The sequence below is a fragment of the Desmodus rotundus genome, chromosome 10 (assembly GCF_022682495.2).
Source record: "Desmodus rotundus isolate HL8 chromosome 10, HLdesRot8A.1, whole genome shotgun sequence".
NCBI lineage: Eukaryota > Metazoa > Chordata > Mammalia > Chiroptera > Phyllostomidae > Desmodus > Desmodus rotundus.
Window position 1 is genome coordinate 35,644,033 of NC_071396.1, and position 12,774 is coordinate 35,656,806.

At 47.0% G+C, this 12,774-nt stretch overlaps 1 protein-coding gene and 1 non-coding gene across 2 annotated transcripts in view; both read right to left on the minus strand.

Annotated features, from left to right (window-relative positions):
• IQGAP1 (IQ motif containing GTPase activating protein 1) overlaps positions 1-12,774 on the minus strand; it is a 75,061-nt gene that overhangs the window by 46,460 nt on the left and 15,827 nt on the right. The window contains exons 3-4 of the mRNA XM_024561901.3: positions 1,704-1,860; positions 213-290 (exon numbers count right to left, since the gene is read on the minus strand). Of these exons, the coding sequence (XP_024417669.1) occupies positions 213-290; positions 1,704-1,860 (235 nt within the window). The remainder of the gene's footprint in view (positions 1-212; positions 291-1,703; positions 1,861-12,774) is intronic.
• On the minus strand, positions 5,064-5,211 carry LOC112306198 (small nucleolar RNA SNORA57). The gene has a single exon (XR_002974937.2). It is a non-coding gene; the product is annotated as a small nucleolar RNA SNORA57 (small nucleolar RNA).

The following is a 12,774-nucleotide window of genomic DNA, read 5'->3' on the forward strand; positions in this document are numbered from 1 at the left end:
TTTCTCTAGGGTGAGGTGAAGCAGGGATGAGGAATATGAAAGAAAAAGAAGAAAAACTATTTTCTAAAAGAAACAAGAAATCTTAAGTACTTTTTAAAAAAACAGTCACCACAGATTCAGTTGAAAGTAAAGAACGCTTTCACGGGCAGAAGGAGAACCTTAGGCCCACACAGTCCCAGCGGAGCCAGAACCGGGCCTGGCGTGGCACGCACCTTGGGCAAGCCGATGTCGTCCATGGCGTTCAGCCACTGAATCACGTTGTCCGTGTGCCGGAAGTGCAGGCCAGTCGCCTGGAAGGAATAAGAGAGGGTGAGGCACAGTTGGCAAGAGTGACATAGAAGCTAAATAAAAACTCTCTGAAAAAGTTTCCCTGTGAGAATTCCTAAGGTCCCCTAAAATCCGATGTCTGTCTACAGCATTATGCTCACGTTCCAAACCCAAAAAGCCAGGCCCACAGCATCGCTCCCATCACTTAGGACCGATCCGGAGGGTCTCCCTCCATCTAGCGCGCGACACAGAACGTGGTCTTCAGAACTCAGTCGTCTTGGGTTCTGTTTCTTGCTTGTCCATCTACTAGTGGACTCACCCTCCTGAGTCCAAGGGTCCACCTGTAACACCCACTTTACCTGTCTGTTGTAAAGACTAAATGAGAAAACATACACAAAGCCCTCGGCGTGGTGTCTCCAGATGATACAAAGTGATACATGTGATTAATAAACCTAAACATCAGGGTCTGCATGCGACAGAAACAAACAGTCCCCTCTAAACCTCTATGTCTGGCATTTTTTAGGAGCATTTACCCTCAAGCGGGGCTGAGGCGGGACTATGGTTTCATTGTTGCTGCGGTCTCCACTCTTCCTTCACGTCCAGCTATTCTGTCCCAGCTTTTCCAGACTCTGACAGCACAGCTCCAGAGCTGTCTTCAGAATAACTGCTCATTTAAAAGTCAATATGAAGTATTTGCTTTTTGATAATGAAAGTTTCTGTTTGAGATTTTAATTTGGCTTAGGGTCTATACCTTCCTTGTTTTCCTTTAATTTTAAACATAAAAGTCTCTTTTGATTGTATCTTCATCCTTAGCTCATTCTGAGTTCTGGCCAAATACTTATAATCGACCCCTGTAATATTTGCTCCTGGCTTTGCAGTCTCCCACTGTCTTTTAACAGGCACCCTTTTTCAATGAGAGCTCAATGGGAAAGCTCCCCACAGAGGCCTGCGGACAACAGATTTAGGTCCCTGTCAACCTAACTAAGCAGTCTCCTTTTCCAGGGCCTTGGGCCACACCAGCCAAACCCTGCCACTTATCTCAGTGTTCTGAAACCGGATCGTTTTCCCCTTTTATCTCGAATTCTCATATCACAGGATGATCTTTTTTCCTAAAATTGCTTTCAATTTGCCAACAAATCTCAGTGCATGGTTAAAATTAGATTTAAAGTAATAGTTCCTCTAGTTACTTCCTCTACCTTCTAAGAAATAAAAAGTTTCACTAAGGACCATGTTGATACCCACCACCATAAGAAATGTGCCAGAAATACAGACGGCGAATATTCTTTTACTTCCATATCCTCACTTTGTGCTATTTTCCCCACTCAGCCGGTGGAGAAAATACACCTATTTCTCAGTGAGTCTTACGCACGATAAAGAGCGCCAACCTTCTCTCTTAAGTGTGCAAACAGTTAAGCAGCAAGCAAGGAAGGACTCACCTTGTACCTAGTCTGCTCCCGGTCGTAGATTTTCTTCAGGGACACCACTTTGGGAGAGAAGAAGTTTCCTAGCTTGGCAAGGTAGACCCCATTCCGAAGCCCCTCCTCCAGCTCTGTGGTGGGAGGCAGGTCTTCCCCGAGACAGGCTTCCATCCACCTGCACAAAGGGAGAAGGGACTTGAGAAAAGGCAGGAAGGTCTGAAGCGTTCCTTAGAAAATTCAAGCTTCATTTCCATTCTCCTTGGAGAAGCTTAAGATGACCACAAGCAACAGTCTTTTAAGATCCAGTTTCACACGTATCCTTGAATGTAGGAAAACTCCTGAGCCACCTTCGTCTCTACCCTACTCTCTGCTCCTGAGCAGCGGAGCCGCTGGCTCCCCAGGGCCCGGCTGCCCCGTGAACCTCGGATCCTTTCCCTCGGTCCTTAGGTTGCTCCTTAGGAGTTCCTCAGACAAACTATTTGTGACTGAAGCCATCATCTCAACTGTTTGGATATTTAAGTTTATTGCTGAAGTTCTCTTCTGGTTTTGTAGTTCAGAACCCACAGTGAATTTCTTGGTCCAAGGTTTTATGGTTGCTTTGGGCTGCCAAAATAATCAATTATCTCAGCTAAAATAGCGAAGGTGACTCTAATGGGAGGGATAAAAATGAATCAAGTGTTTTTCAGAGGACAGGAGGTTGGAAAGGGAAAAGAAAAACTGTACTTCTCCCCACGAACACCTCTCACAAGATTTCAGGGAAGCCCCCCCCCCCAAAACAAATCACAGAGTTTAATTGCATGCGTTTTCTACAAACGGAAAGGTATGTAACTGAAAGTTATTCAGGGCAATGGTTTTAAACCATTTTTTGAATCATAGAAACCTTTAAACATCTAAAAAATGCTATAGATCCTCCCCCAGAAAAAATATACAGATACTTAAAATATATATTTCAGAGATTTCACTCACACCCAGATTAAAACCTCTAATTTAAAATTTTTCTATTCAAATTTTACAAGGCTGATGTTAGAAAAACAACAATTTCCCTGTTTTTGTCAAGTTCTACAGAATAGTCCCTCAACCTCATTTTCTAATCCATTCTGCTTTCAAAGCAGGAAGCCCGCTATCTGACGCATAGCAGATTCTTGAATAAACACTGCCTGGATATAGGAAAGGACCAGAGAATTTGGGGCTACTTCCTAAATTCAACGATAGTAAATGAAATTTTGTCTTCTGACTTTTCTTTCAGGTAGAACTTAAATGCTGGGAGGTGGGAGGGGAACAAATGAGTTTTCCAGAAGCGACACGACAGTAACTGAATCAGATAGCAGTGTGGGACCATCACAAACCCTCCCCACACTTCTGGGAGGGCCTGCAGACCAGCGGGTGATGTGGAGGCCACGCAGGCTGTCAGTGGGGAACATCAGTGGGGGTTGCAGTCTCACAGCAAATGTCGAACAATAACCCCTCGGATACTTTCCTGCTGAAAGGACAAAGGGAACAGCTCCTGGCAGCCCTGGCTCTCAGGAGGGGGGGGGCAGGGGTGGGGAACGGTCTAACTCGTGATCTCAAGGGCAGGAGCAAACCTGGGGTGACGCTAGCGTAAGTCAGCAACAGATCTTTATGAAACAGTATGAGGAAAAGATTACTTTTCTTCTCAAAATGAGGTGAACGCATAGGGAAGGCGATGAAGGAACACCACAGGAAGAGACTCTGCCTTGGACCAGAGCCAGTGTCCGAGGCTGTGCAGGCTTTCCGCTCTTCTGGGTTTACTCGGTAAATATCCAAGTGGAAGGAGGGACCCACAACATCTCCTGCCAGCCTCTGCCTGTGCCTCCCCCAGTCTAACTGCCACAGGACAGGCCTGATGACGAGCTACAGGAGGACGGTCACTACGGTGGAGCAGAACACCCTACGCATCACACAAGTGTGAAGCCAGAAGAGAAGCCGACTGCAGTGGAAGCGGTGAGCAGAGTCAAAGGGGCCAGAGGAAACGAACAGGCAGGCCAGGCCATCAGCAATGAGACCAGCGGCAACAAGTGTTGGGGAGAAGTGGAGAAAAGGGAACCCTCGTGCACTATCAGGGGGCATGTAAATTAGTGCAGTGACTATGAAGGAAACATGGAGGTTCCTCAAAAATTTAAAAAAGAACTGCTGTAGGATCCCGCCTTTCCACTTCTGGGTATGCAGCCAAGGGAAAAGAAAGGAACTCTGGGTCCCAAAGGTGGATCTGAACTCCCATGTCCGTTGCAGCATTATTCACAATAGCCGAGATATGGAAACAGCCTGACTGTCCATCAGCATGTAAATGGGTAAAGGAGATGTGGTGTGTGAATGTGTCTGTGTGTGTATGTGAAATATCATTCAGCCATGAGGAAGAAGAAGATCCTGCCACTTGGACAAATACTGCATGGTATCACTTATATGTGGAATCTTAACCCCCCCCCACCCTCACACTTCACAGAAACAGCAGAAAAACCTCAACTGTGTAAAACACAGTTACTACAGTGGATAACACTGTACTGTGTAACTGAAATTTGCCGAGAGTAGAACACAAATGTTCTCACCAAAATAAATGAGTTCGCAAGGTGCTGGATATGTTAATTAACTAGACGGTCCTTTCACAATGTATGTGTGTAACAAACCATGACAATGTGCACTTAGAATACCCTGCAGTTTTGTGTGTTAATTCCCGACAAAGCTGAAACAAAAAATAAAACAATCTGCACAAAAGAACAATCATTGGCCAGCACCACGTTTTACCGAGTCTCATGGGTTTTTTGGGGGGGGATTTATTTTTTTTTCTCGTTATTCAAGTACAGTTTTCTGCCCCTCCCCGCCAAGTCTCATGTTTAACGCTGCCTTAACCACCCTCACAGAATCTCACGGTCGGAAAGCTCACTGAAGCCCTGCTCGTCCACACCGACTGCTCCACTCCCCTGGCACCTCCCACTCCCCTCGCACTTTAACGCACCAGTGCTCCCAAAACATCTCAGGCAAACCGCGACCCAGGCTCAGCACTGCCACTGCGGGCAGGTCAAGTGCACGAGAACCGCTGGGAGGCTTGTCTGCAAGGCTGTGACACCTTCCATTCACCCCAGTCATGGGGGCACTGAGGGTTTTCAAAAGGGGGATGACCTGAGCAGATCCATGTGTCAGAACATCATTCTGACAACAAGGTGGGTTTGCACACTTTGCTGCAAATACCAATGTTTCTCCAAGTACAAATGTTCTAACAAATAAGTCTCTGAAAAAAAAAAAGAAAGGTCTGAGAACATCCTACCAAGCGGTGATGGGACATCAGCATACTCCACCCGGGATCGGGACTCTCAGCCACGGCCGCAGCAAAGCTCACAGTTCTTTTTTTCTTTTTTTTGAGACCCGGGTCCCCACGCCGGAGGATAGAACTGGCAGACTGGAAACCGTCAGCACCGAAGACGTGACGCCGAGAGGCTGGAACCCTTTCCCTCTCCCTCCGTGCATTACGGGGACCAGGACCGCACACCCGGCCCCTGCCAAGAAGAGGAGGGTCAAGATTCCCATTTCTTACAGCAATTCTCAGAAGAGTGGGAGCGAATGAGAGAGGAGTTCTTAGTCCTTCCTCTCACAACAAGGGAGAGAAGCTTTCAATATTTTATCCTCCTCGATGGCTGGTTTTACATGTAAGTAACACTAAAAAAACCCTCCAACACCACGTGACAGATACTAAGCTAAATCCTTGGCGTGATTTATCTGACCTGACACCTACAAAACCCCCACAAGGGAAGTAGTATTATGGGATCCTACAACTAATCTGTCCAAAAACACCAATCTGTTTTGCAGGTGGCTGAGCTCACTCTTGAACCCAAGTTGGTGTGATTCTGAAGGTGCAATGCCATTGCTACAACACGCTGCCGCCTTCACAAAGGACAGCTACCACCTAGTGAACACCCATGGACCAGGGCTCCATCCTGCAGCTGGACCCCGGAGGCCCCGCGCACCACAGACCAGAGCCTGCTGTACCGAGCACCAAGGGACCGCACAGTGAAGAATGCACCCCGGGAGGGGGCACAAGTAGCGTGACAATGAGTGCTTACACACAATCGCCTACCTGTCGTATAATCACACAGTTCTCGTAAATCATCCTTATCCATCTTTCACATGTAGACTATTTTTATAAAGCTTTGTTTTACACATAGTTTAAATCAATTTACCCTCCCCCCCCAAATCATCTACTCTGACAGCTACATATCCGTTCAGGAAACATTTTTAATGGACCGCTCTGGGAAATACATACTAAAGGCGCTGAACACCTGTCCCCACCCTTGCGGAGGTCACCTTCTTGGAACAGAGATGCTTAACCAACTGGCTGCAGTAGTGAAGCAGGGTGCAGCCAAGAGGAGGGCCCCAAGAAGGGATTTGTAATGGGGTCCAGGACTCGGGGTGTCCAGGAAATATTAGAAAAATGTGTGTAGGATGTCCTCACCCCCACAGGCCTGAGCCAGGGGGGATAGGACACATGGAACAGGGCCATTCAGAGCTGTTTTGGGTAGCAAGAGCTTTGCAGCTAACCCCTGGCACAGTCATTTAACATATCTATAACCTTTAACTGGTTTCATGGATGTGTTAAGTAGCTGTGGCCATGCTTTGAGCCATGGGAATGGGACCAAATTCCACCCAAGATGGGACTGGGAAGCAACTCCCCCTGGTTACAGGGCCTGTGGGAGAGCTTGGAGATGATTGGCTCCATACCAGGGGGCCACACCTGCCCAGACTTACTATGGCAGCCCAGTAAAGCTGGAAGAATACGGGGATGCTGGCAGGTGTAACTGACTGTAGGAGGAGTCAGAAATGGGGCTGCAAAGGAAGATGGGCACTGGGATTTAAACCTAGGCACGGCAGCCATAGAAGGAGAGTGGAGAGAACCATGAGGTTCTGAGGGGAAAGGAAGAGGGCCATGAGGTTCTGAAGTAAAAGGAAGAGGAGGGCCACGAGGATCTGGACTAAATAGGAAGGACCACGCGGTTCTGAGGGGAAAGGAAGAGGACCACGCGGTTCTGAAATGGGGAAAAGGACCACACGGTTCTGAAGGAGAGTAGAGAGGACCACGAGGTTTTGGAGTGCTGCTTCTTGCCACTCGGCTTAGGCAGCAGGAGAGACTTTGCTGGGAAGAAAAGGGGAGAAAGGACTCTTTCTGGTGGCCGTGAGAAGGTGCCGCATGGCTTTGGATTAACTGGAGATTGCAGCAGCCACACAGCTGATGGTGCCGGGAGCCTGAATCACGGACTTCTACTTCTTTTCCTGAGACACGATACCCCGGACTGGGCACAGGGAGAGGGAAGGACTGTGCATCTGTGGGTATTCTAGAGGACTTTAGTACCTTATTGAAGTCATTAAGCCATTACTCTAAGTCTGTGTAACTTTTAAATAAACAATTCCTTTCCTTTTCACCAGTCTCTGGCATTGAGAGACGTCTTTTCCTCTGGCGGCGGGCATTGCAAACCTAACAGGTGGGTGTGGGGGGGGGAGGAACCTCCAGAGACAGAAAGGGGGGAATCCTTTCTGTAATAATTTATCATGAACCACCACCCCCCTTGCTCTGTAACAGTAGGAGATGACATCTGAACTTTGTAAGATCAGCTGTATTCAGGGGTGAAAACTGTGAAGAGGAGACAGTTAAGATAAAGGAAACAGCTTAAACAAAGCGCAAAAAGGCATGAAACCGAATGGCAAACTGAGGGAATGACAAAGCCCGTGCTGGGGCACTCAGGGAGATGTGTCTGGAACACTATTTAATCCACAGGCAGTGGGGACCCTGCCGTGTTCAGACAGAACAGTAACCGGGACAACAGCGCGGAAGGATTCAAGACGGAAATATTGGGTGACTATTTCAGGAATCCAGGTGAGAGAGGATAAGGCCTTTAACTAGGGTAAGGTTGGAAACAGAGAGAAAATGATGACTCATTACAAAGGAAGAACCTCTGCCGGTTCGCGAGATCCCTTGAGGGTGGGGTGAGCAGGGTGCAGGGCGGGGGAGGGCTTCACAGAGAACTCAAGGACGAAGCAAAGTTAGCTCCTGACCTCACGTGCTGCCACTGACATTAAACCTCCAAAGCATTAGAGATTTTAAAAATAAAAAAATAAAAGGAGGGGAAAAATATAGATGAATGGTTGTACAATCTTGAAATGGGAAATGTCTTTCCAAACAAGACTGTGGAAGCAGAAATCATGAAGGAAGAGGGGGAAAAAAATTGCTACACAAAAAGCAGTTAAACTTCTATAAGGCAATTTTAAAACAAAAAAGAAAAAGAAACAATTAAATGGAAAGATAAACTGGGGGGAAATTTGTAACACATAACAAGTAACTAATAATTTCCTATAATCTTTGTAATGTATACATAGATTTTAAATGCTTGAAATAAATAAAATGACAAATATTTCCCCAGGAAAAAAAAATGGGTTAGAAACACAAAAAGTTCACAAAAGAATACAAATGGCCAGTAATTACAGGAAAAAAATTCTTAAACTCATTACTAATCAAAGATATGCAAATTAAAGAAACAGTAACGCCATTTTTAGCTGTCAGACTGGCAAAGATAAAAAAGAACGACAGCAACTTAGTACTGTCCGTGGTAGTATTGTCTGTGGGGAAGCTCCACATTCTCACACGTTCCAGAAGAAAATCTGGCAAGGCGTACCCTCCATAGTAAACTTGCAGAAACTTCTATAAAAGGAAAAAAGCTGCTTTATTTTTAAACGATGATTTGGTGACTTGTGGCTGGATGAGTAAATAAAAGATGATGCCATGAAGCAAGGCTGGGGACACCAGGAGTCGCGGGCCAGAAGGACAACAAATTCGTGCCTGAAACCTCTCAGGCTGATCCTCAGGGCAGCTGGCACTGTGCCTCCGGCGGGACCAGGGTGGAAACCCAGGTGTGAAGAATGGCCCCACGGGCGTGGCTGGGCTCCCTGGAGAAGGAGGCTGTGCAGAAACAAAAATGGTCAAGGACTGCGCCTCAGAAAAGGACCTTTAGGAGACAAATAGGACAGAGAAAGAACAGTCACTATAGTAAGTGGAATGGAAACCATGAGAGAACCACATGATGGCAACCAAGAAGGAAAACGCTTCAAGAAGCTGGACGAGGTCACCAAGTTCAAATGTTGCCGACAGAAGCAGTGGCACCCTGGGTGGCAAAGAGAAAAGATTGTGGCAGTAAGGAAGAAGGTCACCCGCGACCCCACTAAGGGGAGTCTCGGTGCGGTGAGGCAGGAGGAGGCAGGTTACTATAACTAGAGAAGCAACTAGGAGTGGAGAAGTGGAGACAGCAAATGCAGACTTCTTTTCAAGAGGTTCAAAACAGAAAGAAAGGGTTCATCTGAGAAGACGGCATGTCCAAGGAAGGAGTGTCTGTCCGTCTGTCGACCTGTCTCTCTCTCTCCTTCTCTTATGACCGAAAAAGAGACACTAATTTGCAGCCTGTGAGGAAAGAACAAGCGAAGGAGGAGGGGCTGAAGACACGACCAATAAAGAACAGAAGGAAGTGAGGTTCTACAGCTAGCTGTGGAAAGGAACATGCCCACTTCTTCCCTGAGAAAAGAGGGAAGGAAATGAGAATGAGCAAGAATGCCATTTATCTAACTAACCTCTCTGAACTTCAGTTTTCCATCTATAAAACGGGATTAGGAACAGCACCTGTTCTCGTGAGATTGTTGTAAAGTGAGCTAATGCTCACAAGCACTGGCAGGCTCTGAATAACCACAGCTATGTGTTTGTGTCCGTATGTGTGAGTATGCGTGTGAGATAGCTAGATCCTAGAAACGAAACCTGCTTCAAGAGCCTGACGCCCAGGACCTTGCGTAACAATACCTGTCTACCTTGTCCTACTGACATTTGTCCAAGGCAGAATATATGTGTGGCCCTACCCATTCCACCACTCAGCAGGACAGGGGAATGGCTATGTGGAGAACTCCACTGTAGTAACCCCCAAACAAGCCCAGACCAAGAGCACACGGAGAAAGGCATCCGAGCGTGAACTGGGGTCTGTGAAGAGGAAATCCGTTGAACAAGTTCTGCAGAGCACATGACCTCAGTGGTTTCCAGCTCTGTGCAATACAGAAGGGGAACCTACCAATGCCGGAACTGACTACTCCAAACCACTGACATTCGGTTCCCCCAGGAACAGCCGCCCTGCCACCACACCCAGCAGGCACAGCAAAGGCCCCCAAATGCCAGGGCTCCTCACTGCTGCAGCCTCCCCCAAGTGGGGCCATCTTTCCTCGCAATTAGGATTCCACTTCGCCATGAACACCTCTGAGCACCATCTAGGCACGGGAAACAGCGTAGCAATTTCATTAGTGTGGTAAGAGCAAGTCTGGACAGAAAGGAATGCAGAGCATTCAGTAAAGGATTCCTTGCCATCTGAAGAGGGAGGGGCACTAGGGCTGGTTTCCCAGAGAAAATGGCACTGAGGTCTTGAAGGGCTCTGTGTGTGCATGTGTGTGCGTGTGATGGGGGAGACCATGTCCGAGGGAGGAGAGTGTGCAGACCCTCCAAAGGATGTGAAGCACAAATAACATGATGGAATCTGACTTGGGCAGGCACTCCGAGCAGGCTGGGCTAGGAGGAGGGGCCAGGAGGAGCTGAGAAAGTACTGAATGCAGTGATCCCGGTAAGAAAGAATACAGGCTTGCTTCCCAAGCCATGCAAGCAAAATGAGAAAGCTTATTATCTGCTTTTTAAATAAACTTCTGAGTATAAATTAAACCAATCTGATCAGCTATAGGAACAAGTGGAAAACAAAAGGAAACTCTTCTTAAGTAACTTATTTAACCTCTGTGCGTCTTGATACCGAATGCAGACCCATCCCTGAGCAAACCACTGAACTCTTTGAACTGGACACAGTATGTCAAGTCCACTGGCCAAAATTAAACATCCAATTGTTACCGCATTCCCAAAGAGGCCACTGGAATGATGGAAGCTAGATGATGATGACAGTTGTGCCGCTCGGCAAATTTACTAAAAATCATTAAATTGTATAATAAAGATGGGAGAATTTCATAGAAAGTAAATCATAGTTCAGTGAAGTTTCTAAAAAGTCCCCAGGCTAGAGGTCAACTCCTCACTCCCTGACCAAGCCTTCAGATGCAGAGCCTGATGAGACATCACCACGTTGGAGCGATCTTTCCATGTATAAGACCTTTTAACCTCAAAGGACAAACAAACAAACAAACAAACCCTTCAAACTGTGTTAAACCTCAGTGATAGCTCACATCTCAGCAGTTACACCCTAATCACTGCTGGTTCTGAGAGGGAAACAAAACAAACCGGTCCTGAGTCCCCTGAAAGGAGAAGATAGGGCTGCACTCTCTGCATGCAAAGCCATCCTCTGAGTTACCGCCCAGGGCAGCTGCAGCAGCTGCTGGAGCCAGGGGGACAGGCAGAGCCTGCAGAGCGAGTGTCACCTCGAGAATTTACCTTTCAGATCTGGTGCTCGGTAAGAACACGCAGGGAGAGGTTAACTGCGACACTCATCACAGAGAGTCTGTGCCCTCAGAGGCTCACAGTGCTCAGGGAGGAGAAACATACAGGCGCTTACTGTAAGAAGCTGTAATACAGATACACCTGCGCGTGGGGGGGCGGGGGGCTACAGAAACAAGAGACGAGCCTCCAACTCAGACCTGGGGGAAGGGCGGGGTCTAGGAAAGCTTTTTGGAAGAGGTGCTAACCGAATTTATTTTCCCAGATAGGTAACATATTTATCTACCCAGGTCAAAATTCAAAAAGTATAAAAAGGAAGAAAATTTCATGACGTGAACAGACAAGAGTGTGTCATATGCTGCTGATATTAGGAAAGAAAGTGCTGAAAACTTTCCAGTGGGTGCAGTAATTAGGTCATGAGTGAGCTGAGCAGGAGACACTTCGGTGGGGGAAAGGAGGGCCCGTGAATCACTCCCACACTAGGTGAGGCAAAGCAGCGAGGGTACAGGGAGTGAAGACGAGTTTTCCTTGACGGAAAAAAGAAGAGACAGTAATCACAGTGAGGTCTAGTATTAAGAGTGTATCTTGAAGTGTGTGTGTGGGGGGAGCATGTTTCTGTGCTAAGGAGAGATAATTGGAAGAAAAAAGTGGAATAGGGGCATGAGGAGAAAAGAAGGCAGAGCCCAGACTGCAGACAGAGGGGAGATCCTTCTCCCATTGCTACAGGGAAGGAGGCCAAGATGGCACAGGAAATTATCTGGGACAAATCTGTTAGACCAGAAAAACTGAGATCGTTTGCAGAGAACATAGAAGTTCATCAAGCTGTAAACATGGGCAGCTAGGGATGGAGATGCCTACTGAGAATCAAAATTTGGTTAAAAGTTTTGATCAGTCTCACCCATCTCTGACAATTGAAATGTTACCTTCAAAAATCACTTCCTCCATGAACTCTTCCATGATCTACCACTGGAAATGATCTCTCCTTCCTCCAGACTTCCTCTAACTTTTCCTATGGCACTTTGTACTTCCCTCCTTCTCTCTCTCTCTCTCTCTCTCTCTCTCAGATTTTATGTATTTGTTTTTAGAGAGAGGGGAAGGGAGGGAGAAAGAGAGGAAGAAGAGACAGGACCAAACTGTATCTTTGTGTCTCTTTACCTCTTAATACAGTTATTTAAATACAGAGGAGTAGAACCCTTTTCTGATTTATCCTGGAAGCTCTGGTGCTCTGCAAATAACTGTGGAATGACACAAACTGTCCCTGGCCTCCACCATGACCAAACAATAAAAAAGAAAGACATGCCCCTAACCTGTCGGCACCATGCCCCTGAAATCCTCTTCAGCACCACAATCCCCACACTTTGCACCAATTCAACTGCTCAGTATTCCCAAGCATCGACTTTGTGGAAGGAGGTGTGGTCAGATCCCAAGTAGAAAAAGACCTTCTCGACCCTGAAGGAACGCGGAAGAATAAGGCAAACACCCCTGCAGCTAGGCTTTCCCTTCTCCCCCGCACCTTTCCACTTATCTTGCCAAACCCAGTCATAAAATAATCTTTCCTCACCTAAACTCTCACACTTCCACTGCAGCATTTCCTTAGCAACCATTTATTGCTGGTGACATTAGCTACACTTTCAT